This window comes from Oncorhynchus kisutch, linkage group LG14, assembly GCF_002021735.2.
Source record: "Oncorhynchus kisutch isolate 150728-3 linkage group LG14, Okis_V2, whole genome shotgun sequence".
Classification (NCBI taxonomy): Eukaryota; Metazoa; Chordata; class Actinopteri; order Salmoniformes; family Salmonidae; genus Oncorhynchus; species Oncorhynchus kisutch.
The window spans coordinates 36,615,478-36,642,470 of NC_034187.2; the positions used below are offsets into that span (position 1 = coordinate 36,615,478).

Consider the following 26,993-nt stretch of genomic DNA (forward strand, 5'->3'; position numbering starts at 1 on the left):
TCAGTTAAGTTCAGCTCACTTTTAATGAAATACTTCCGCTTTTACCATATTGTCAAAGTCACTGAAGACATTCTACATTCATCTGAAAATAGCGTTCAGCTGGTCAAATGACCTTAAAAGCAAACAAGCCTCATCACCCCCAGTGGATTCACGGTGCAGGTTATGTACATGTTAGTGATACAGTACATTATAGGAAAATAACCCCAAACAACCCAAATTAGTGTGAATTGATATTTTTTAAAAACAACAGCAAATTAACTTTACAAAATTGTCTTTTAAGGCTAACATCGGCAATATGATTATGAGACAAACATTATTGAGAAGCTACAACAGAACCGGCTCTAGCCTGGTTATCTTCCTGCAGTTGTACACATTTAGCCCTTTATGATTTACATTAACATTTTAGTCAGTCACTTTCCAAACGCTCTTATGCCATATTAATATGACGTCTGAGTCAGTGACGAACTAAATCCAGAGTGTCCCCCTGATCACGTTCCCCGTGTGTCCGATCAGTAATTCAACCATGATTACTACAAGTTTAGATTGCTGGACTAATTTAACAATCGAAACAAATGTAGGTGACATGGGCTAATTAAGTGACAGAATTTTTTTGGGACAACCACATTTCAAAATTACACCTTGTGTATTGTTCTATTGTAACTCTTAACAGTACGTTGAGACTCCCCCACTAAGTTGAGACCCCTATCAAAAAAATTGGGGTCGGGGCCCCCTAGCGGCCGCGGGGCCCTAAGCGGTCTCTTAGTGGCTAGGGCCGGCTCTGCACTACAAATAAAATCAGATCATTCACAAGTATTCAACTTTATTCATAACATAGCAAAAGAGACCATTAACATAGCCATCAATTCATATAAATGTACGAGTTCTCCAGAAATAAAAACCAATCACTCTTTTTTTGTTGTTCAAATACCGGTCTTCCTCCCTGTAAACATTACAATAATTTATATAAAATTATTATATCAATCTCCCAAATTAAATCTGATTATTCATTTAAAAAAATGTTCTCCACTGGTTTGTTTGTCTTCTTAAATATAAAACAGCAGGCTGCAAAAGTTCTTAAAAGAAAGGTGGAGAATAAAATCGCTTCCTAGGAGTAGAGTCCAGTCCACGGGTGCATCTCTATAGTCTAAAGTGGATTCCTCTCAGTCTCCTTTCCTTCATCTGCATTGACATGTATTGGAAATACCCAGTAGGCACCATACTCCCTTCCCCATCCTATTTTTCAGAGCAGTTAAGATGAAGGAAAGGAGATGAAGACACACCCCATGAGTTCTGACCGAGTCTGGAAGACTCCCAAGTTGATGCTGTAGTTTTGTTTAGGGGGAAAATGGCATCCGATCATAGCTTCTTCCGGCGGGTGACTGGTTTGGGGAAGATGGCCTCCAGCACTCGTTTACGTCGGAGGTTCATCCGCGGGGCTTCGTTCTCCTCCACCACCCTCCTCCTCCTCGTGGCACGCTCGGCCGGGCTGGGCATGGGAGAGATCAGATCCACCTTGGCTGGGGTAGGGGACGCCGGGGCTGCTTTGGGCCTGAGGGAGAGTTAGGGGGGAAAATAAGAGAGGAACAGTCATCTTGTTGTGACTTCTGGAATAAACACAGCCGAAGGAGTGGGGTAGGAGCATTCACATTGCAGATGGTGTGCTATTCTGAGGACAGATAGGGGAAGAAATCGAGAGAAAACACAGAGGGCTGTATGTCAAGAGGACTTACTTGGTTGTTCGTCTCTTGGTTGTTCTGGTTTTAGCAGCCGCCATCTCGATCTCCACCACCTCTCCTGACGAGTTCTTGTCCTGAGCAACAGGAAGATACACACAGCAGAGACCAAGCTTGAAGATGACCGACAGCAACCTGACATGGACCTAATGACCACGTCCCAGTTCCATTTCAACCCCTAGCTCCTTCTGTGATCACAGCTCTGAGAGGACGGGATAGTTGAGCAAAATATGGCAAAGGCACCACTAATCGTATTGGAGGGATAGGTGGAGCCACCGTCATCACCGCTGTGGAGGAAAATGAAACACGGCCAGTCCTGTGTCTCGTCTAACGGTTAGTTTCAGTCTAAAGGATGTGACCAACTGACCTCGTTTACAGGACGTGCTGCACTGGCGTCCGGTCGCCTGGTACGAGTAATGGGAGGCGCAGACACGCCATTCTGACAGGGCGACTCTGCTATCCTACCTGTCACAGACAGAAGGTCATCCAAAACATAAGAGAGAGCCAAAACATTCATATTCCTCTACAAAGTTTGACGTTGTGGCCCAGGCCCGGTTACTGTCATGTGCTTTGTGACAACTGCTGATGTAAAAAAGGCTTTATAAAATACATTAGTTTGATTTGATTGTGGTGAAGACGTGGAGCTCCTTACCTCTAGTTCTCCTCCGAGGTGGTGAGTAGATGAATGAGTCCCTGACAGGGCTTCCCTGTTCGGCCTCGGACACCATCATCTCCACCATCGGGGGTGGAGAGGGCGCCCACTGACCTTGCGACTTAATACCTCTCCTATTGGCTTGCACCATCTCCGTGACGACCAAGGTCTCACCCACTTCCCGTTTGGCCTCCTCGTCGTGGAGTCTCTTGATGAGGGCGTCGGCCACAGGAGTTCCGGAGTCCACCTCCAGGGGCGTCTCCAACAGGGGCAGGTCCTCCTCCTGGTGATTCCACAGACGGCTCCTGGTTGGTCGACAGAACGACACGGGGGCGTCTTTTGTCTTCTCAGCGGTGCCTTCACCCCTCGTCTTCCTAAGGCTGCGGGGAGGGTCCACGGTGAACACTTCCTCTTTCTTTGTGAAGAGGGCGAGGTTCACACCCCTTCGGGTCGACTTGCGGGTCACCCTGCCTGGACTGCTGGTCTGCTTTACGTCCTCTTCATCGTTTGGCTTCTCTTCCTCAGGGACCGCTGGGGTCTTGGTTCCAGTTCGGCTCTTCCTAGCACTGCGTCTAACCGACAGCACTGACCCCTTGCTGGCTGTTTCATCCATGGCTGTTGGTTCCTCTTCGCCCTCCACCTGGGTGTTCCTGGTCCGCCGAGTTCCCGTCCTCGGAGTGGCCTTCTGTTGGGTGCGCCGTTTGGCCGGGGTGGGCTTGGAGTTGACCACAGCAGCCTCAGTGATGAGGACCGAGACCTCTTCCTCTCCTTTCCTCTCCTCTCTCTGAGGCTCGGGTTCTGGCTGGCGTTCGGTTTTCCGGGCGCTCCGTCGAGGGGTGACGGGAACTCTGGAGTCCTGTCCGTGATGGCCACTCCTGGTGATCCGTCTGGGCGTGGCCGGGACCTGAGAGTCCGTCTCCATCTCAGTCTGTCCTGCCAGCCTCTCGTCACCCTCTGACCCAGGTCTCTCTGGCTCCACTGAGGTGAACTTCACCGTCTTCCTCTGCATGGTGGCCCTGCGCGTTGGGGTGGATGGGGCTTTCCTGACCTCCAAGGTTTCAGACACAGACTCAGACTCAGACTGGATGTTGCGAGGCTTGATGGGCTCCCTCTCCTCCTCACTTGCTGTAGAGAGTTTTGCGGTTTGAGGGGTAGCCACATCGCTTACGGCTTCTCCCTGGGCAGGTTCATGGTTGTCTGACTGGATGGGTCCTTTGCTTTCTACCCGAGGCAGAGGCTGGTCTGCAGGGACAGCGACAGGCTCCTCCATCTCTTTCTCGGCATCCAGCTCAACGTCATCAGCCTTCATCTCCTCCTCTTGACTCTGAGCACACGGGACAGTCTCCTCTTCCATGGTCACCTCATCTGTTCCCTTCTTCGCTCTGCTGGGCTGCTCGTTCTCAACCAGGACTGGTGAAGGCTCTTCTGCTTCGGTTGGTTCAGCAGGGATCTCATCTGGCTCTTCTACATTGTCTACGTCAACATCTCCATCTTCAGCTGATCTGGTTGGTTCAGTCCCGGTCAGTTCATCTTCAGCCACGGCCTCAGAGGATTCAGGCAGGACGTCTGTGACTTGAGGAACATTCTCCTCCGACAAAGCCTCAGGTCCATCAGTCTCTGCCTCTGTCCAGCTATTAAAGCTTGCCTCCAAGGTATCCATCCCCTCCAGGGTGTCCATCTCAGCCCCCTGTTCCTCCTGGGGATCAGCCTCAGCAAGGGGGATGTCCTGGTCATCTGTGCCCAGGCAGATGACCTCCGGGTCAGCAGCATGCTTGTCAGACGCTCTCTCTGCAGTCAGATGCTCAGTGGGTTCTAGTGGTACCTCCAGTGGTACGATGTCTGCATTCCCATCCTCAGCCTCCAGCATAAGAGAGAAGCTGCTGTGGGCTTCAGAGAGTGGTACCTCCGGCTCACTGCCTTCCCCCACCTCGGTTTGACCCAGGCGGACTCCGTCTGCCAGGGCCTGCCCCTGCGCCTCCAGCAGCTCCAGAGGAACCAGCAGGGTGGTGGAGGGCTTCAGCTCTGTGTAGCAGACCCCCTCGTCTCCTGCTGCCCCCAGCCTGATCATCACCACCTCCCCGTCCATGTCATCCTCCACCATCTGTAGGGGAAACACACCGAGAGACGAATGAGAACTTTTATAGAGCACAATCTAGGTTAAAAATCACAAAACAAGAGAGAACAGTCACCCACGGTATTTAGGTCTACACACCACTTATATGCATGAGTTAGAATTTCACAAGACCGCTTAACCTTTAGGTCTGCCTCTGGGGTGACCAATGAGAGCACGGCTGCGTCCTGCTCCGATAGGTCAGACAGGAACTGGGGATGTGGCTGTAGGGGCAGGGGAGCTCGCTGCCTCCCATTCCCCTGCACCTCGTCGATGATCTCCACCTCACTGCCAGAGTCCTCAGAAGGGGCTTCTGACGACGACGACTCCTCTTCATCCTCCGACGCAGCACTAGAGAGTTCCTCACTGTCGTTCAGGCTCACCACAGCTACAGGGAGGGAAGATATCCATCAAATGCAGTCACTGATACAGGACAACAAGAAGTAACAAGCTATTCTGAACATTCCACACCATTGGTCGGTATTGGCCCGAGAGGTGCCAACTCCACTGCCGGCCAATCAGAACAATAATCCTTTGTGGTTGTAGTTTGTTCAGTTGGCCTGCGTTAGATCTCTGATCGCATGACCTAGGGTCATGGGGTAAAGGTCACGAGCAAGAGGTCACTCACAGTGAGAGTCGGTCCCGGTTGTGTCTGACGAGGATACAGACTTCTGGGTGGTGAGGGCCGGGGGGGCAGTGATAAGGGCAGGCTCCTCCTCCTCCACCACGCCACACACCGGTTCACTGCACAGGGGGGAGAGGTTTAATATCAATGAATAGTTGTAAACACATACACACCCAATGCTGTTGTTGGGATGCGTTTTCACCTGTTGAAGGAGGTCCAGTTGTCAGAAGTCTCGAGGATGCACGAGTGGGTCAGGGGTGGAGACAGGCCACTGCCAAATAGATGGCACTCTACAAACTCGTCCAGATCTACAAGAGGAGGGAGAAGGCACAAGAGAGGGGTTCAACAAGGTCATCGTCATTATGCATAGGTTTAAAATCAACTGCATCGGAATCAGTCGTCTCTGTGTAAAACTCATCTAAGCTTCATATCCGATGCTGTTAGGTTTAGCTCGGTCAGCTTTTCCCACTGTGGTTATATCAGAGTTCCCTGCACTGAGCTCCACTCACAGGCCCTCTGCACATTATCAAAGTAAAAATCACTTGAAATGGTTGTGCCCTTGGCTTATACTGTGTGGAAGCTCTAAACTGTGCAAGACTCCCTAAAACCATTTAACGTTTCTGATCGTCTTGGGTCATTTTTAACCCATCCCTTCAATTGAAAACCTCAACCTTGTGCTGAATGCACGCTCAATTTGGGTGTTCCCTTTGACTCAATACTACTCCTGAGAGAAGAATTTAACACACTATATATTCACAGAGCTGAAACCAAGCAGGACATGAATGCAATGTTTTTACATTTGGCCGCTGGAGCAGCTGTAAGTTCTTCCTAGCGGAGTCCTTACAAGGGAAACCCTCACCTGTATGTTCCATGTCTTCCACTGGTTCAATCGGTGCAGTGGGTTGTGATTCATCCTCTCCAGTCTCCTCCTCTACCACCATCGCCACCTCTGGCTGCTCTGCAGTCTCCACCGCAGGCTCATGGTTGGGCTTCTCTTTCTGGTCAAGGTTCAGTTCCTCAAACACTTCCGTGTCTGGTGTCAGTTCTACTTCCTGTGTGAGCCTTGGTTCCACTACAATTTCCTCATCCTGTTTAGCCTCAGGCTCTTCTTGTTTGGGGTTGACCTCCATCTCCTCTACTTCCTGGTCCGACTCCTGATCTACAGCCACTTCCTCTTGGCTGTTGATGGTCTCTTCCTTTACTTCCTGCCCTTCCTCCACAGAGTGGAGGAGAGTTGGCTCATTGGCTATTGCAGGCTGCACTTCCACCTGTGGTGGCTGGACTTCTGGTACTGCTGGAGTTTTGAGGTTAACCACCACTTCCTCTTCGTCTACGACTTCATTGGCTGGCTTCTTAAGCGCCTCCTCCCTCTCCAGGTCTTCAGGTAGAGGTGCATCATGGAACTCAAGGGTGGTGTCTATTGATAGGACAGAGGCCTGGCTCGTTTCCAGGCCCAGGCTGAGTCGTCCTGGCAACGTGGTTACCACAACGACCTCTTGGCCAGAGGAGCCGCTCTCAGACTCTCCTTCCTCTGGTGAGGGCTCGGGGACTGGTGGTGGCAGGAACTTCACATGTGTTACCTTCACCTCATCCTCCTCTAACTCTTCATCATCCTCATCAGCAGCAGCTGCAGGGTGTGATGTCCAGGCCATCAGTCCAGCCTTGGGCAGTGGGGAGCCTCTGGTCAGCAAACTAATTTCATTCTCTGTTGCGATCTACACAAAATAACATAAATCATTAACACACACAAGGGATACGTTTCTGAACGGTTTACAAGAAGAAATCTCAAAATTCTAGGGGCGGCAGGTAGCCTAGTGGTTAGAGTGTTGGGCCATTAACCGAAAGGTTGCTAGATCGAATCCCAGAGCTGACAAGGTCAAATCTGTCGTTCTGCCCCTGAACCAGGCAGTTAACCCTCTGTTACTAGGCCGTCATTGTAAATAAGAATTTGTTCTTAACTGACTTGCCTAGTTAAATAAGGTTAAATCTTTTTTTTATGTTGCTAAATGTGGCCCAATGGTCCGGGGGTCTTACCCCATTGCTCCAGCGGAGGGGGCCTTTCTCTGGCATTGCCGTCTCCTTGATGAAGGTGATGCGGCTCTCCTTGGGGCGCGGCGGGGGGGTGACAGAGCGCCCAGGGGAGGTAGTGGGGGTGGCCATGGGGCGCAAGCTGCTCCTCAGGATGGATTGGGGGGTGAAGGCCGAGAACACGGGGCCGGATGCCGCCAGCGCTCGTGCTCGCTACGGAAAGAGAACACAACCATGCAGAAAGTGGCGTTCAAACAAACAAATTAGTTCAAAATGGAGGAAAAGTTACAATGATATCTGACTGCAGCAGACAGGCTCATGTCTCAGGCACAGTGGTATCCCAGACCATGAGACTTCTAGTTGGAGTTCATTTCCAACCTAGCTTGAAAATCCTATAAAACTAGGGTGTCGGGTCACCCCCGTGCCAGTGAGCCTCAACAGCGCCTTGGAATGGATGTGAGAGCCCATGTGACAGTGGTGATGGTCGACGACCCTTCCCCTTGGTCGGTGTCTCACCTTGACCACCTGTGGGGTCTGCAGCAGACTAAGCTCTGGGGCCTTGTTGATGCTTTTTGGGGGGTTCCAGGAGGTGGCCGACCTGGGGGGCGTCAGCAGTGGCCGTGAGCCCTCCGGGGGAGTGGTCTGAGGGGAGGGGTGCACCACCAGTTCTAGCAGCCTGGGGGCAGGAAGAGGAAGTTAAGAAAGCATGTCAGATGTGTCAAAACCATCACGTCAAAGCCCTCTACACAATAGGGCTTCTTCCATACAAGCACATACTTGAGAAACATATACATAACCAGAACTTCCACCCACATCTCCCATTGACATCAATGTATGATTTATTACATGCAAAAATGTCAAGTTTGGAGTTTGGCCCCCGTGTCGTACCTGGACTTCCTCTTGGAGGTCATGGTGATGGGCGTGCCCACGAAGGCCTCGGGCAGATCCCGGGAGGGGAACAGGGGGCTGGGGCACAGTGCCTCTGCTGCACTGGGGCTGGGTGGTGTGGAGAGTGGACAACCATTCAATGAACAGAGATACAAAGCCACTTACCATTCAACTAAAAGACAGGGTTGGGTTTGGGACAGGAACGAGCGGTCTCACCTCTTGAATGGCGAGGACTGGGGCGTGGGGTTCCCTCCCACCCACACCTCCTCGATCTTCGACAGGACATTGTTGATGAACGCTGCTCTGGTCAGCACGTTCTCATTGGCCGACCGTTTGGCGATGGTCGACAGGGGCTGTGGTCGCGACACTGTCGGAAGAACACACGAGGAAGTCAAGGGTCACGCAAAAAACATGCAACACATCCGTTTTATACAAAAGGAATCAATGCATCCAAAACAGAGGCTGAATGTCATAGTTGATTCCACAGAATAGAACGCTGTGACACAAACACACTTGTTCCAATCCAATTCACATGATGCTTGAATCCGAACAGAAGTACCACCAACATCCAAGTCAAGCATATTCTTGTCCGTTGAACACCGAAAGTGTGTGTACAGAGTAGTTAATGAGAAGCTAGAAGTTGGGTGAGATCCCGTACCCTCTCTGAGGATGGTGGCAGGGTGGTGGTACGGCTTAGACCTCTCAGTGGCCAGCTTCCTCTGGACCCGAGGGAGAATTTTCCCGTACTGGTCCAAGATAGAGTTCCTCGTGTGGGTTCTCTCCTTCAACTTGGGATCCCTCTCATTCTGGAGAACCGATATATGAATGGAATGGAAACATTTATGGAAACATACAGAAACACCGCAACAATAACGCAAACCGCCGTCTCAACACAATCTGAACCCATGTTGTGGCTCCTTGATTGACTCATTTCTAACACTTGTATTGTTCACATTACAACTTTTTTTTAACAGCATTTCTAGTTGTATGTTTGAGCATGATGAAGTGTATTAATGAGTCAGACTTACTTGAAGTTTATTCAATGTAAATGTGTACGTACCACTGTGTTCATCTTGAGGGTGTGGTTGAGCTGCAGGGCGGGGACGTAGTTGGCCTGCTGCAGGTAGTGCACCATCAGAAGCTCCCTGTTCTGGAGACCCCCTGTACCCTGTAGGAACCTTTCCAAGCACTCCTACACACACACACACACACAACCTTCAAGGACAGGATAGGCACAACCTCTGAACACAATATTTTTTTATTTTTTAATGATGAGCATTCAGCTAGCAACGCCAGGGTTCTGGGTTTGATTCGCACTGAGGCCACCAATACCAAAATGTATGCACTCACTGTTGCAAGTCACTTTGGATACAAGCATCCACTAAATGGCATAATTTATTGCATTATATATTTAGAAAATATACACAGAACAAAAATATAAATGCAACATGAAAAAGTGTTGGTTCCCTGTTTCATGAGCTAAATGAAAGATAATCCATCCACCTGACAGGTGTGGCATATCAAGAAGCTGATTAAACAGCATGATCATTACACAGGTGCACCTTGTGCTGGGGACAATAAAAGCCCACTCTAAAATGTACGGTTGTGTCAAACACAATGCGAAAGATGTCTGAAGTTTTTAGGGAGCATGCAATTGGCATGATGACTGCAGGAATGTCCACCAGAGCTGTTGCCTGAAAATGTCATGTTTCAGAAAATTTGGCAGCACGTCCAACCTGGCCTTACAACAGCAGACCATGTGTAAGGTGTCGTGTGGGCGAGCGGTTTGATGATGTCAACGTTGTAAACAGAGTGCCCCATGGTGGAGGTGGGGTTATGGTATGGGCAGTCATAAGCTATGGACAATGAACACAATTGATCTTGAGGCCCATTGTCGTGCCACTCATTCTCCGCCATCACCTCATGTTTCAGCATGATAATGTACAGCCCCATGTCGCAAGGATCTGTACCAAATTCTAGGAAGCTGAAAATGTCCCAGTTCTTCCATGGCCTGCATACTCCCCAGACATGTCACCCATTGAGCATGTGTGGGATGCTCTGGATCGACAGCATGTTCCAGTTCCCGTCAATATCCAGCAATTTCACACAGCCATTAAAAATGAGTGGGACAACATTCCACAATCAACAGCCTGAACAACTTAACGTGAAGGAGATGTGTCGCGCTGCAAGAGGCAAATGGTGGTCACACCAGATACTGACTGGGTTTCTGATCCTCGCACCTACTTTTTTTTTTAAAGGTATCTGTATTCCCAGTCATGTGAAATCCATTGATTAGGGCCTAATGAATTTATTTCAGTTGACTGATTTCCTAATATGAACTGTAACTCTTTGAAATTGTTGCATTTACATTTTTTGTTCAGTATAGTTTAGCTTCCTGGTTTCAGCCACCCTGTCAGAAAGGAAACCCGGGGGAACATGGCATCGTACCTGTTCAGTGAGGCCCAGGGGCAGTTTGAGCAGCTCCTTCATGAGACCCAGCTCCTGACAGGTCTCATAGAGGAACCGTAACAATTCCTCCGCGTTCAGACGGTTGGAGTGCTGCCTCAGCAAGGCCAACGCCTCCACCAGACACCTACACACATGGAGGGGAGGAGGAGAGATCACACACACGTTTATGTTATCAAAACTCACAACGCAATCACTGATGGCAAGGATGCCAGGAAACACACCCCCACCTGTTGTGTAGCAACACGGAGAGGCAGAGTTGGGCCTGAGCAGTGGAGGAGAGAGGGGGCTTCATGACGTGGAGGTAGCGTAGAGCGACTCCGTGTTGCCCCTGGCACATTAGAGCCTGCAGGACATGGCCGTGCTGCCAGCCCCACAGGGACGGGGAGGTGGCCGGATGCAGGAGAAGCTCCAGGGAGTTCTGGAAGGGTCAAAGGGGACAAATGGAGGACTGTTTTAGCACTACCAACTGTTCATTCTAGAAAATATAACAGTATACGCCAAGGGTAAATAACATTAAGACTACCTGCCCTTTCCATGACATATACCGGCCAGGTGAAAGACATGATTCCTTATTTATCTCCCTTATTAAATCCGCTTCAAACCAGACTAGATGAAGGGGAGGAGACAGGTTAAATACAGATTTTTAAGCCTTGAGAGATGGATTGTGTATGTGTGCCATTCAGAGGATGAACGGGCAAGACAGAAGACGGGTAGTAGGTGCCAGGCACACCGGTTTGTTTTAAGTCCTGTAACGCTGCTGGGTTTTCCACGCTCAACAGTTTCCCCATGTGTATCAAGAATGGTCCACCACCCAAAGGACATCCAGCCAACTTGACACGACTGTGGGAGGCATTGGAGTCAACATAAGCCAGCATCCCTGTGGAACGCTTTCGACATCGTGCCCCGACAAATTGAGGCTGTTCTGAGGGCAAAAAGGGGAGGGAGGAGGGTCCAACTCAATATTCGGAAGGTGTTCCTAATGTTTGGTTTACTCTGTGTACATGACAAATTCCACATGGGAGTGTATGACAATGCTCATCAATTGTTGTGTGTGTACCTGGTGGTCGTGGTGGTCCAGCAGCCAGAGGCCCTGCACCAGCTTGACCAGACCGATGGGGATTGCGAAGGCATTGGGGAAGGACTCCACAGACGCCCCGCTCTTGTTAGAGAAGTACATCACATCCAGCAGCAGGTAGATCACCTGGGGGAGGGGTTAAGGCTCAAACACACAGAAGGAGGGAGATGTCGTGTCCCACTATTCGGTGTGTGCGCATGCGTGCATGTGTGGTGAATGTGGGTTAGGAGTGTAAGGACTGGACAAATCAAATTAAACCAACTCCCGGAAATGAATATGTGGTCAAATGAGATGGACGGCGGGAAACAGAGGAGATCAGGATACGATGGCGTGCTTAGCAGTCTCATCAATGTTTTCCAGGAGGTAAATATCAAGCAGGCCCTGTGGACAACAGAGAGAAGATGATCAACACAACCTGCATTTCTTTTAGCTTGTCGTCCCCATTTCCACATCGGAATGTCACTTCCATGGCATCAGTCAAAGCGTCGGCTCAAGGTGGGATTGTGATCATTTTTGGGCTGTGAGCGAGTATGCCTGGTTACCAAACGCTTACGTGTAGCGTAGGGGGCGGATACTGTCCCGTCCCACCCTCGTCCCGTTTCCACAGGTCAACCAAACGAGCCCCGCATTGGGCGACCAGGCCGTCAATCATCAGGCAATCGGCACACCACTTCCCCCTGAGCAGACGCAGGTGGTTAATTCAGAAGAGTTTTCCAGAACAGTCTAATTTGCAGTATTGCTTAGAACAGAACGTTGACACTAATATCACAGACAAAATTATCTTCATATCCAATATTACTGTACATAACAAAATAACTGAAGTTAAACTCCTCCGGTCTTGGGTCGAGGTGTTTTACTGTTAGTTCTGAACCAGGTCTTTGCAGGTAAACAGCATGATGTGAACAGCACTCACTTGGACAGTTGCTGCAGCTCCTCTCTGCGGAGGGTGTAGTAGTTCTGGATAACTGAGTAGCTGTAGAACGGCCTGGAGATCTGCACAGCGTCCTCATCTGGTTGGGGGGGGGGGGGGATTACCACTATTATACATCTGTTACCAGTGGACATCTCTAGGGCTGCATCCAAAACGGTGCCCTATAACCTATCAAGGCCACTACTTTTGGTGTACATGATGAAAGTGGTCTGAAGACTAGTCTCCAAAAAAAGGGTTCACTGGAATATGGTCTGACCTCAACACGACAGATGTTTGAATTGCTTCAGCACACGGTCTTACCGGAGCCCTCAGGCAGGAGACCGGTCCGACAGAACCATAGGACCACCCGTGCGTACTGGGAGATGAGGCTGGACACCAGGTTCTTATTGAGGAGTCCCAGCAAACCTGTACACAGAAAATCCCTATGATGCCCAACTCTGACACCTCATGACGTGTGAATGTGTTGAGGAGTGGAGGCCACCGACACATGCACTTGTGTGCCTCAGTCTCTCGAAATGTTGCTGCTCCGCTTGGTCAACGGGCAGCGCATCAACGCACCCGCCCAGCTTCCCATTGAAATTCATTTGCCCCCTACAACAATGCCCCTCTGGCTTTACCTCTCTGAGTGAGTTCCTGTGCCTCGCTGAGCAGACAGTGGAAGATGGTGCTCAGGTTCCCCAGTAGTCTCTGGCTGTGCTGCAGCAGCTGGAGGGTCTGGGGGTCCGTGAAGTTAGACGAGCTGTCAAACAGGGGCGCACCTGGGCAGAGAAACGCATTTAGGAAAGACGGAAGTCAGAAAACGCATCCCAAATCTGCTGCGCCAAGAAAGAAATCCATAAATGCTTCTAGAATTTTTTTTTTTTAAAGAATCTAAAAACACAGCCACAAGTTGCTAGTTACCAAGAAAATACGCAGCTGCGAATATTAAATAATCCAATGAAAAGCAGTTCCACAAGAGCTGTGCTGACAGCCAGTGTCATACACTGTAGCAGGGAATGAAAAAGAAAAAAACTCACATATGCCGTCCAGCTCTTCCTTGGTGAGAACCACCTTGTCCCAGGCCCACTCCAGAATGTAGCGCAGGTTCACCGCAGAGCCTGGTTGCTCTGTTAAGGCCAACAATGTTACTTTAGAGAAATCCAATCTAGGTGTACATCTCAATAAACTAAACGCGCTCCCTCTCCATCTGCACGGATGTGAGTGAACTGGGCTTGGCGAGCAAATTCTGGGCCGGCTACCACCATTATTGTTTTCACCTGTCCTGTGTCTACCGATCAGTGTATATGTAGTAGAGGAGATGAGGAAAGGAGGCCACCGTGCAGTAATGAGACGCAGCCAGGGTTGATCTAACTAACAGTGTGTCGGTGTGTGTTGTCTCACCTTCAGCGGTCCACTGTTTGATACAGCCAGTGATAAGACCCAGGGAGCTGGTCTCTACCGCCGTGGACAAGATGGCGTCCAACTGCTCCTCCTGAGGAGAGAGAGAGAGTTTGGCCCATTTACAAAACAACCTTCACTGCAGAGCTTTATCCATGACCTCGCAATGCATCCACGTGGAATTACATAGTTCCTAAACTTTTAGGCGCTAGAAAGTTGGTCGAACAAACAGGAGCGACCTGTGAAAAGAGGCGGTGTCTGTACCTGAGAGAGGCTGGAGGGCTGCACGTCGGCCAGGCGAGAGGAGAGCAGGCCGGACATCAGGCAGCGGGAGTAGCCGTTTGAGATGACATCACTGGAGCAGGAAGCAGCCTTCCTCAGGAAGCTCAGAGTCTGAGACAGGAATCGCATTAACTGTTTTTGCTAAGATAAAATGATACTGTACGGACTACGGATGACAATAGGATGTGTAGCCAATTGTGTTGTGACACCCGATTATAACATCCACTGTGCCTGACAACTAGGGTTAACTCACCTCTTTCTGATAGCCAGAGCAAGTTAGGTGCACGAGGCCAGTGTTGAGCAAACAGGTTGCATCTGTTCCAAGGGGAAAAAAACTACTTAGCACATTAAAGACACTTACAAAACTGATCTCAATGGCTCCAAAGAGCTACATGTATTTCCAATTACTCAGTGCAACCAATGTCTCTGAACATAGTCCTCTTCTCAACTGAAGCCTTTTCCTTTATAAAACCTTTTACTGTGAGGGTGTTTAAAGCAGGGGTCGGCAACAAGCGGCCCAAAACCTTCCAACAAGTGATTGATTTCGGCTTCCCGCAAAAGCTCTTTAGTGTAGGATTTTAATTTTTCGGTAATTAAAAAAAATAAAGACTAAAACCACCAGGAATCAAGCAAAAAATGTTTTTTAAACAAGTCTGTTTGCAAGAATTCCCACAATATAAAAATGTAATAGGTATGAAACTGCGTAAAAAATACAAATAAATCTCTTTTTTGGGTTTAGTTTTGGTCAATTTGCAGTGTTCACATTATTATAATTATGTTCCGTCCCCCCAGATGATCCTCTCCAACAAAATCAGCCCTGAATCTAGTTGCCTACCCCTGGTCTAAAGGCTCTTGCAGCGTGTGGGTATTTATGTGTGTGTGTGTAACTTGCCAAAGTTGTATGTGGTGGGTTTGAAGAACTGTTCTGGTGGGGGGCTGGTGTAGGGCAGGCCACGGCTCAGGCTGCGCTCGTGCACCAGGATGTCCAGCAGGGGGCAGGGCGACGTCATCTCCACCACCGTGTCCAAAGACCACACGGCAAGGTAGGGACAGCTGCGCAGAGACTCCCCCGTTCTGACACACACAAACTCAACCATTGCTGATTTGAAAATAATTTCACATTGACATCGAACAACATAGACTTGTTTGTAAAAATCTAATCTACAATATATATGTGAAAATACAGGTAGAAAACACAAGTGAGATAACTAATAACAAATAATCTGATTCTTAAACGCCTGGCATTACGGGCAGTTGGGCACAACATGAAATTTGAGGCGGCAACCGTGGTCACATTTACATATGGACTTGATGGGATATTTCGATGGCAGAATGCTACCTTAGAGAGTCGGGCATCTGTGCGTGGTACCATCGGTTTATGTCAAAGACGCCGATGTAGGTGGAGGGGTTGCCCTGTCCATAGGCCTTCACCTGCCAGCTGAAGATGGACACGCTGGTGTCTGGAGATGCAACTAACGAGGAGAGAAGGAAGCCTTAGGACCAGCAGAGACCACAATGAAAAAGCAAACAACCACATTCGTTCGTTTAGGGTCAGATTAATTAGTGCACACCGTAGAAAATTGTTACGCAACGGACAAGTTCAGGTCTCCGTTTGGTGTCTAATAAGTCAATACCACCCAGGTAGGTTACTGAGAGAGTATTTTCTGGTAAATAAGACACCAATCTAATCCTAAACAGAAAGAGATGTGGATGAGTTGAGATAAAATGAAGGCAGGGGTACCTTCATTCATACTCTCGTCTCGGTCTGGGTGGTGTCGGAACTTCTCAATGGTCTGGCAGCTGAGCAGGCGGGTGTTGGTGGTCTGAGCCCTGAGGGGGAAGGCGGTGCTGCTCAGCTCCTGACTGTACCGCTCCTCACAGTACTCCAGACCCTAGGAGGGAGGGAGAGGTAATGATGGAACGTTTAAAAGGTCTCAACGCAGTGCATTTTAATATGTCCAAGTAAAGAAGAAGTATGGTTGTGATTGGGAATAACAGGTGACTAAATTAAATCTTTAGGGCTGAGAAAGCTCCAGAGAGACTTTGAAACCGTCAAGCTTTTGGGCTTTAAAAGCATGTTACCAGTCCAAATACTTGACCCAAAGCATTCGGGTGACAGCCCACACTGAGTCTTTCCCAAACAAAGGGGGCATTGAACAGAAGTTGGACCCAGCGCGATCCGCGGCTGGACGCGGGAATAGCTCCTTATTTCATTTAGAAAGAATAAGATCCTTGAGGTGAACAATTCTGTATCCATTGGGGGCTCGAAAGAGACCAGAGCAGACGGGCCATTTACCAATTACACAGAATAGATCAAGACAATAAGGCTGTGTTTACACATGCAGCCCAATTCTGATCGTTTCCCTGTAATAGGGAAAAATAACAAACTTGGGCTGCTTAAATAAACTCAGCCTAAGAAGGTAGCTAAGTAAAAACCTAGAAGACGGTTGATATTATGGTTACCTCATAGAATATCTTCCCTGAGGCCAGACACTTCCTCTCACTGAAGGCCAGCTGGAGCAGGTGGAGGCTGACCCCGTCCGCCTCACTAGGGAGAGAGAAACAAAATGTTAAAAGAAATATGAAAATAAAACAATTTACGTAATTTCCCCAAATCTGAAACCCTTATTCAAGGTTTCAAAGACCTCGGATGAGAATAGACGACCCGTCCTGTTGGGGGAGGACGTGCTGTGGGTTGGCAGCGCACAATGTTGCTGCCTGCCATAAAATGAGGGACAGTGTCTGACAGGCCAAACAACCTGTCCTCTATGCCATTGTTTTGTAAATATTTTTTTTATCATTTAATTTAAATTATTTTACCCCCTTTTTTCTCCCCAACTCTGTGTTATCTTGTCTCATCGCTGCAACTCCCGTACGGACTCGGGAGAGGCGAAGGTCGAGAGCCATGCTTCCTCCGAAACACAACCCAACCAAGCCGCACTGCTTCTTGACACAATGCACATCCAACCCGGAAGCCAGCCGCACCAATGTGTCGGAGGAAACAACGTGCACCTGGCGACCTGGTCAGCGTGCACTGCGCCCGGCAGGAGTCGCTAGTGCGCGATGAGACAAGGATATCCCTGCGGCCAAACCCTCCCTAACCCGGCCGAAGCTGGGCCAATTGTGCGCCGCCAGATGGGCCTCCCGGTCGCGGCCGGCTGCGACAGAGCCTGGGCTCGAACCCAGAATCTCTGGTGGCACAGCTAGCACTGCGCAACCTGGGAGGCCTATAACATTGTTATTTTGACCCTGGATTATAACTGTTACTATTGTCCCGTTGATAATATTGATGATTATCAATATTATAATTATGTTAATATTGTAAATTAGTACGCTTTACCATTGAAACGGTTGGGGTCACTTAGAAATGTCCTTGTTTTTCAAGAGAATCACATTTTTTTTGTCCATTAAAATAACAGAAAATGTATCAAAAATACAGTTGAGACATTGTTAATGTTGTAAAATATTATTGTTGCTGGAAACAGCAGATTTTTTTAATGGAATATCTACATAGTGGGCCTCAGATAATGGGCCTCTGTACGCAGATATTCCATTAAAATATCAGCTTTCCATCTACAAAAGTCACTTAACAATGTATTTCTGATCAATTTGATGTTATTTTAAATGGACAAAAAAAATGGTTCTCTTTCAAAAACAGGGGAAATTTCTAAGTGACCCCAACCTTTTGAACGGTAGTGTACATATTATGTAATGCCAATAAAGCAAATTGAGAGAGAGGGTGTATTAAAAAGGCAGCAAATACACCAAGTCATGTATTTGCAAGAGGGTATTAATGCAAAAATAAAGGCAAATCCTGAGTTGAACAGTGTGATGTGACCGCAGTGTACCACGGCTGCATTTGCATACAAGCTGTGAAATGCCGAGCTTCCACTATACTGCTTCAACTGATCTAGTCCCCTCAGACATGTGAACACCAAAGGGCCTGGGAACCCACATTTTTTATTCTTTTTATTTCACCTTTATTTTAAAAAAGGTAGGCCAGTTGAGAACAAGTTCTCATTTACAACTGTGACCTGGCCAAGATAAAGAAAAGCAGTGTGACACAAACACAGAGTTACACATGGAATGAACAAACGTACAGTCCATAACACAATAGGAAAAAATCTATATACAGTGTGTGCAAATGAGGTAAGATTAGGGAGGTAAGGCAATAAATAGGCAGTAGTGGCGAAGTAATTACAATTTAGCAATTAACAATGGAGTGAGATGTGCAGAAGATGAACGTGCAAGTAGATGCTGAGGTGCAAAGGAGCAAAAAAATAAAATAATAATAATATGGGGATGAGGTAGTTAGATGGGCTATTTACAGATGGGCTATGTACAGGTGCAATGATCTGTGAGCTGCTCTGACAGCTGATGCTTAAAGTTAATGAGGGAGATTGCCTGCATTGCTTGCTGCTTGGGGTTTTAGGCTGGGTTTCTGTACAGCACTGAGATATCAGCTGATGTACGAAGGGCTATATAAATACATTTGATTTGATTTAGATGAGTCTCCAGCTTCAGTGATTTTTGCAGTTCGTTCCAGTCATTGGCAGCAGAGAACTGGAAGGAAAGACAGCCAAAAGAGGCTTTGGGTTTTTTTTAATTTTATTTTATTTTTATTTCACCTGTATTTAACCAGGTAGGCAAGTTGAGAACAAGTTCTCATTTACAATTGCGACCTGGTCAAGATAAAGCAAAGCAGTTCGACACATACAACGACAGAGTTACACATGGAGTAAAACAAACATGCAGTCAATAATACAGTATAAACAAGTCTATATACGATGTGAGCAAATGAGGTGAGAAGGGAGGTAAAGGCAAAAAAGGCCATGGTGGCAAAGTAAATACAATATAGCAAGTAAAACACTGGAATGGTAGTTTTGCAATGGAAGAATGTGCAAAGTAGAAATTAAAATAATGGGGTGCAAAGGAGCAAAATAAATAAATTAAATATAGTAGGGAAGGAGGTAGTTGTTTGGGCTAAATTATAGGTGGTCTATGTACAGGTGCAGTAATCTGTGAGCTGCTCTGACAGTTGGTGCTTAAAGCTAGTGAGGGAGATAAGCGTTTCCAGTTTCAGAGATTTTTGTAGTTCGTTCCAGTCATTGGCAGCAGAGAACTGGAAGGAGAGGCGGCCAAAGAAAGAATTGGTTTTGGGGGTGACTAGAGAGATATACCTGCTGGAGCGTGTGCTACAGGTGGGAGATGCTATGGTGAGCTGAGATAAGGGGGGACTTTACCTAGCAGGGTCTAGCAGGGTCTTGTAGATGACATGGAGCCAGTAGGTTTGGCGACGAGTATGAAGCGAGGGCCAGCCAACGAGAGCGTACAGGTCGCAATGGTGGGTAGTATATGGGGCTTTGGTGACAAAACGGATTGCACTGTGATAGACTGCATCCAATTTGTTGAGTAGGGTATTGGAGGCTATTTTGTAAATGACATCGCCAAAGTCGAGGATTGGTAGGATGGTCAGTTTTACAAGGGTATGTTTGGCAGCATGAGTGAAGGATGCTTTGTTGCGAAATTGGAAGCCAATTCTAGATTTAACTTTGGATTGGAGATGTTTGATAGGGGTCTGGAAGGAGAGTTTACAGTCTAACCAGACACCTAAGTATTTGTAGTTGTCCACGTATTCTAAGTCAGAGCCGTCCAGAGTAGTGATGTTGGACAGGCGGGTAGGTGCAGGTAGCGATCGGTTGAAGAGCATGCATTTAGTTTTATTTGTATTTAAGAGCAATTGGAGGCCACGGAAGGAGAGTTGTATGGCATTGAAGCTTGCCTGGAGGGTTGTTAACACAGTGTCCAAAGAAGGGCCAGAAGTATACAGAATGGTGTCGTCTGCGTAGAGGTGCGTCAGAGACTCACCAGCAGCAAGAGCGACCTCATTGATGTATACAGAGAAGAGAGTCGGTCCAAGAATTGAACCCTGTGGTACCCCCATAGAGACTGCCAGAGGTCTGTACAACAGGCCCTCCGATTTGACACACTGAACTCTATCTGAGAAGTAGTTGGTGAACGAGGCGAGGCAGTCATTTGAGAAAACAAGGCTGTTGAGTCTGCCGATAAGAGTGTGGTGATTGACAGAGTCGAAAGCCTTGGCCAGGTCGATGAATACGGCTGCACAGTACTGTCTTTTGTCGATGGCGGTTATGATATCGATTAGGACCTTGAGCGTGGCTGAGGTGAAAACAAGCACACCTGACACGCTTTTTGAAATACAAATTGCACGCAGATCTGGTGTGTGCAGTACACACTACGACCCCTTCCAAGAGGCCTCGAGCTTTGCTGCCCAGGCAGGCAGGCAGACCGGCAGGTGGAGAGGGAAGGACAACTTACCTGTCCTGGGCAGACTGGACAGCCCACAGGTAGCAGCAGTTACGGGGGTCGTTCTCTGGCTCCTGGAAGGTGAACGCGTACACTGGCACCCTTCCGCCCTCTAGCTGGGAGTGATACCTGGGGGAGAACACAGCAGAAGAGGCCATCAGACCAACCCACACAGTCTGTGGCTTTCCCATCGCGTCATCACTGGGTCGTCAACTCACTCCTTCTTGAGCGTCTTCATGTTCCAGAGTTGCAGGTATCCGTCGGAGAAGCCCACGGCCAGCTGGTTGGTGCGGGGGATGTACTGCAGGGCCGTGGCCCCCGTGCCCGTGGGGCTGCTCAGCTGCAGACAGAGGTGTCTGCCCTGGCGTGTCTCCTGCTCACGCAGCCGGGGGATCTCAGCCGGGGACTTAGTCACTACCTCCAGGTCTGGAGAGGATGGTTAGAGATGAAAACAAAAAAAACAAAGACACATTGAACACTCTCACACAATCTTCAGAGGGACTGCTGGCCAGTACAGTTTAGGTTATGTAAAGTTAAGCACACACACACACACACACACACACACACACAAAGGCTGACCTGAGGCCTCCAGCTCGCTCTGGCTGCAGGACAGGTCATCCAGACACAGGTCCACCAGGAGGACGTGTCCCAGGTCCGTGACCACAGCTGCCACGCCAAAGAACCAGCGCAGGCTTTGGTGGAGGTGCTGTGTGCTAGCACTGGCCCCGCCATAACTCACCAGGGGCTCGATGGCCGTGATCTGCCAATCAACACATTAGCAGTTAGTCAGTCGACGTCACAATCAATCAAATCAACCGGTTGATGAAAGCGAAAGGAGTGGAGGGTGAGCGAGAATATGAAAGAGAGAGACAGGAAGATGAGAGCACTCACCCTGCCCGGTACGACCACGGCCTTGACCACTCGGGAGATGCCCAGGTCGTAGAGACACAGCATGCTACCCTGGGCCTCCTCCAGGCACACCAGCAGCCCCGTTCTCTTCAGCCAGGAGAAGTCCCTGGCCGCCAGCACGCCTGGGGGGTGCTCCCCCTCGCCGCTAAAGCAGTAGGCGGACAGACGCTCGCCCGTCACCGCATGGACCACCTCCAGCTGGGGCCCACATGCCAGCCAGGCCAGCCCGCTGCGACCTGCGCCATGGGAGAGGGGAGCACGTCAGTGAGGTAGGGAGGAAGCAGACAGGCAGGGCCTCCTTGTTGACAAGTTTATTATAGAACCCCTCCATTTATAACATGATACTGCACGCTTGATTTCATTTGTATGACATGAAGACTGAAGAATGCAAAAGGTGATGGCTAAAACGTAGACAGGAAACCCAAAAAAATGTTGGGGTTGTTGTGAGGTTTGGGAATTGAGGGTGCCGACGGTACAGGCCCAATTCGTGACTATGCCATACTTCCATCCTCTCCAGCATGGTCAGCTGGTGAGCGATGGCCGCCGTGCAGACACACGTCGACTTACCGACGGTGAACTTCCCACGCAGCACAGAGTCCAGGGTGATCTCATCCTCCCCCAGAGCGTCGACAGTCACCTTCGGGAAACACAGCAGGCTGCTGGTGACCTGGGCAGCCAGGTCACGCATGTTCACTCACTGCACACAAAACATGACAGTGTTACGTACACATACAGAACATGAAACATTGCATTACTTTTGCAATTCTTTAGAGACTACTTCGTATCGTCCAAACTTTGTGGATGTGGCACATATGGGCGTCAAAACCTACAGGGTTCTCGTTGCTTTCTACAGTAGCACCACGCTCTAAGGTTTAGCAACTCAATTCAAATCAGACAATAAGAGAGTGAAAACTGTCTCTCTGTAAGCCTACACCAGGTTTTATCTTTGGGGCTATTGGGGGGGGGGGGGGGGGGACAAGAGAGGTCTTTCAGCAGAGTTATGGTTCCCAGTTGTCAAAGGTTTGGGCTCTGGGCCTGCTGGGGTAACAGCAGCAGCCAGCATGGGTGTCTGTGCATGTGTCCTTGTCTTGGTGCTGAGTAACATGTTGACAGGTGTGAATATAGTAGCCCTTTGACATCCAGTATCATACCTACATTTTAATATTTGTAGCTACTTTTTAAGTAAATACCTTTACTTAATGTTAGGAGATGAAGCAGATTGCGTTCTTCATTTCACCAGTCACATTAGTTAACATAATGAAGCTTACGTAGTTTCCAGAACAGTCGAGCCAGCCACGTGTTTGTCAATACCACAACAGGAGAAAGCGGGAGCAGGTGAGTCCAGCTGTGTGTTGACAGGGGTCGCGTTTTACATTGAAAGTCAAGGTTTTTTTGTTGCTTTAATAGAGTGATCAGGAACGTGCAACTATAGCCATCCTTGACAGAAAATACAGTAGCGCAACACATTTGGCAGAAAACAGCTGTTTTCTGTTCCCACATGCTTCAAGAGGGCCACCATTGTTCCTGTTCCCAAGAAAGCTAAGGTAACTGAGCTAAACGACTGTCGCCCCGTTAGCACTCACTTCCGTCATCATGAAGCGCTTTGAGAGACTAGTCAAGGACCATATCACCTCCACCCTACCTGACACCCTAGACCCACTCCAATTTGCTTACCGCATCAATAGGTCCACAGACGACGCAATCACACTGCCCTAACCCATCTGGACAAGAAGAATACATATGGCTCCCTGGGTCTCGACCCCACCCTGTGCAACTGGATCCTGGACTCTGACGGGACGCCCCCAAGAGGTGAGAGTAGGAAACAACATCTCCACCTCGCTGATCCTCAACACTGGGGTCCCACAAGTGTGCATTCTCAGTCCTCACCTGTACTCCCTGTTCACCCATGACTGCATGGCAATGCACGGCTCCAACTCAATCATCAAGTTTGCAGACGACACTACAGTGGTAGGCTTGATTACCAACAACGATGAGACAGCCTACAGGGAGGAGGTGAGGGCCCTCGGAGTGTGGTGTCAGGAAAATAACCTCACAATGAACGTCAACAAAACAAAGGAGATGATCGTGGACTACAGGAAACAGCAGAGGGAGCACCCCCCTATCCACATCGACGGGACAGTAGTGGAGAAGGTGGAAAGTTTGAAGTTCCTCGGCGTACACATCACGGACAAACTGAAATGGTCAACCCACACAGACAGCGTGGTGAAGGCGCAATAGCGCCTCTTCAACCTCAGGAGGCCAAAGAAATTTGGCTTGTCACCAAAATCACTCACAAACTTTTAAAGATGCACAATCGAGAGCATCCTGTCGGGCTGCATCACCGCCTGGTACGGCAACTGCTCCGCCCACAACCGTAAGGCTCTCCAGAGGGTAGTGAGGTCTGCACCACGCATCACCAGGGGCAAACTACCTGCCCTCCAGGACACCTAAACCACCCGATGTCACAGAAAGGTCAAAAAGATCATCAAGGACAACAACCACCCGAGCCACTGCCTGTTCACCCCACTATCATCCAGAAGGCGAGGTCAGTACAGGTGCATCAAAGCTGGGACCGAGAGACTGAAAAACAGCTTCTATCTCAAGGCCATCACTGTTAAACAGCCATCACTAACATTGAGTGGCTGCTGCCAACATACTGACTCAAATCTCTAGCCACTTTAATAATTAAAAATTGGATGTCATTAATGTATCACTAGTCACTTTAAACAATGCCAATTTACATAATGTTTACATACCCTACATTACTCATCTCATATGTATATACTGTACTCTATAACATCTACTGCATCTTGCCTATGCCGTTCAGCCATCGCTCATACATATATTCATATGTACATATTCTTATTCATTCCTTTACCCTTGTGTGTAAAAGGTAGTTGTTGTGAAATTGTTAGATTACTTGTTAGATATTACTGTATGGTCGGAACTAGAAGCACAAGCATTTCGCTATACTCGCATTAACATCTGCTAACCATGTGTATGTGACCAATAAAATGTTATACGTCTTGTGTTTGAGCCGTTGAACTACACTGTTTGTATTCAACCATATTCCCAGTCACCTTGCCATGGTTAAATCCGGTGGTTCGACTTTCAGTTTTGCGCGAATACTACCATCTCTCCACGGTTTCCGATTTGGGTAGATTTATCCAGATGATGCTGCGTCACATTTTGCGCAAGAACACTATCGCTGTGGTCGAGGCTTGAAACACAATACTTAAAGGCAAACGCAGCGTTAAATTGGGAATTAATGTACTTCTGCTGTACTGAAATCCAATAATCGGTTCGATCGAGGCGTTCCCTAAAACGGAGGCGTGACAACGACATATTTTTGGAGGTATGGCAACGCGAGACTACCAAAGCACAGACATCACGTTAGTTGCAGCACGTCTAAAGTAAAACAGTGTTGTTCAGGTAAATTGTTTGTTTGGTGGAAAATGTGAGGTGGGGGATTATCTAACTTGCACACCACACGAACTAGGTCACTGATGACACTTTCCATATGTCTTACGTTGACGTTATGATTGTGAGGCGGGTGAATCAAAACCTCGCATGAGGTAGCATTATGCTAACATTAGCTGCCTAACTAACCACAACGTTTGCTACCTAACTAAAATAGCTAGCTAACTTTTAGGTACAAGCCGATTTAACTAAATGTACTGCTCACTTGTGCTTGACAGCTAATCCGCCCATTCTACCAACTGGCAGCGTAGCTAGAATACAAAACCTGTTCTAGTTGGCTACCTACCGGTAACTGTACAACTAGCAAGACGTTAACGTTACCTGTCTGATGTTGTCGACGTACTAAAATGCGGTAATGTCTTTTCGGTTGCGACTCTTCTTCGGCTCTGTCATAATAATACGATTTTCTTCCGAATCCCTTTTGTTTTTGAAGACAAATGTCTATAACCCACAAATATTATAGTATGAAGGACCGTGTCTTTAACAAGTCTTCTGATCTAGACTAGCTAGCTACAGAACAGTCTTCTTGCTAGAGTTCAACGCGGGCGCCATTTCCATGTAAAGCGAGCTACTGCGCAGCATTGTGAAACTAGCGACATTAAGGTCACGTGATCACGCCTGATATTTTTTTCAAAAGGAAAGTCCCTGTTAACAGGACGTTTTTGTGATTTAAAACCACAAAAAACTGTTTTAAATTACTAAACATACATTTATTGAAAATATAAACAAGATATTATAGAAATCAATTAAAAAATATCGATTTACTGTTTCATTTTGCATACTATAATGATAATGAGTTTTTTTGTTGTACAAAACAGCAACAACAACACAATACTAACGCTGTTGCTGGAAGTATTAGTAGTTTTTAACTGGTAACAGAACAGTATTTAAATAATAAACGCTGGTCCCATGTTTCATGAGCTGAAATAAGACCTCAGAAATGTTCCATACATACAAAAAGCTTATTTCTCTCAAAGTTTGCTCACAAATTTGTTTACATCCCTGTAAGTGATCATTTCTCCTTTGCCAAGATAATCCATTCATCTGACAGGTGTGGTATGCCAAGAAGCAGATTAAACAGTTGTGAAGAGGGCATGACAAAGCCTATTCCCTCTCAGGAGACTGAAAAAAATTGTCATGGGTCCTCAGATCCTCAAAAGGTTCTACAGCTGCACCATCGAGAGCATCACTGGTATGGCAACTACCCAGCCTTTGACTGCAAGGCACTACAGAGGATAGTGCGTACGGCCCAGAACATCACTGGGGCCAAGCTTCCGGCCATCCAGGACCTCTATAGCAGGCGGTGTCAGAGCAAGGCCCTAAAAATTGTCAAAGACTCCAGACACTCTAGTCATAGACTCATGGCAAGTGGTACCGGAGCGCCAAGTCTAGGTCCAAAAGGCTTCTTAACAGCTTCTACCCCCAAGCCATAAGACTCCTGAACAGCAAATGAAAGGGCTACCCAAACCCCTCTTTTACGCTGCTGCTACTCTCTGTTTATTATCTCTATCTCTACCTACATGTACATATTACCTCGACAAACCAGTGCCCCTGCACATTGACTCTGTACTGGTACCCCCAGTATATAGCCTCCACATTGACTCTGTACTGGTACCCCCAGTATATAGCCTCCACATTGACTCTGTACCGGTACCCCCAGTATATAGCCTCCACATTGACTCTGTACTGGTACCCCCAGTATATAGCCTCCACATTGACTCTGTACCGGTACCCCCAGTATATAGCCTCCACATTGACTCTGTACCGGTACCCCCAGTATATAGCCTCCACATTGACTCTGTACTGGTACCCCCAGTATATAGCCTCCACATTGACTCTGTACCGGTACCCCCAGTATATAGCCTCCACATTGACTCTGTACTGGTACCCCCTGTATATAGCCTCCACATTGACTCTGTACCGGTACCCCCAGTATATAGCCTCCACATTGACTCTGTACTGGTACCCCCAGTATATAGCCTCCACATTGACTCTGTACCGGTACCCCCTGTATATAGCCTCCACATTGACTCTGTACCGGTACCCCCTGTATATAGCCTCCACATTGACTCTGTACCGGTACCCCCAGTATATAGCCTCCACATTG

The 26,993-nt window shown here is 48.2% G+C and overlaps 1 protein-coding gene and 1 long non-coding RNA gene across 3 annotated transcripts in view; one reads left to right on the forward strand and one right to left on the reverse strand.

Annotated features, from left to right (window-relative positions):
* Positions 1-25,476, reverse strand: LOC109903903 (protein ELYS). Of its 2 annotated transcripts, none has more exons than XM_020500914.2 (36): positions 25,208-25,476; positions 21,974-22,103; positions 21,389-21,642; positions 21,077-21,257; positions 20,716-20,923; positions 20,510-20,626; positions 16,634-16,718; positions 15,912-16,062; positions 15,510-15,642; positions 15,063-15,244; positions 14,424-14,485; positions 14,153-14,281; positions 13,892-13,982; positions 13,528-13,617; positions 13,129-13,269; positions 12,812-12,916; positions 12,494-12,590; positions 12,134-12,257; positions 11,905-11,961; positions 11,563-11,706; positions 10,733-10,923; positions 10,485-10,629; positions 9,097-9,228; positions 8,695-8,842; positions 8,253-8,403; positions 8,037-8,144; positions 7,665-7,824; positions 7,155-7,361; positions 5,980-6,835; positions 5,323-5,428; positions 5,124-5,239; positions 4,639-4,883; positions 2,386-4,486; positions 2,101-2,198; positions 1,731-1,810; positions 1-1,549 (listed from the first exon to the last, which is right to left on the reverse strand). In XM_020500914.2, the coding sequence occupies exons 2-36, from the start codon at positions 22,092-22,094 to the stop codon at positions 1,357-1,359; spliced, it is 7,509 nt and encodes a 2,502-aa protein (XP_020356503.1). In that variant the 5' UTR covers positions 22,095-22,103; positions 25,208-25,476; the 3' UTR covers positions 1-1,356. The 2 variants fall into 2 exon arrangements, with proteins under 2 accessions (XP_020356503.1, XP_031644183.1); XM_031788323.1 differs by lacking the exon at positions 25,208-25,476 and adding an exon at positions 24,487-24,608.
* The window catches only part of LOC109903904 (uncharacterized), a 10,031-nt gene continuing 7,751 nt past the window's right edge, over positions 24,714-26,993 (forward strand). Inside the window, exon 1 of the long non-coding RNA XR_002257090.2 lies at positions 24,714-24,838. This is a non-coding gene — a long non-coding RNA (uncharacterized LOC109903904). The remainder of the gene's footprint in view (positions 24,839-26,993) is intronic.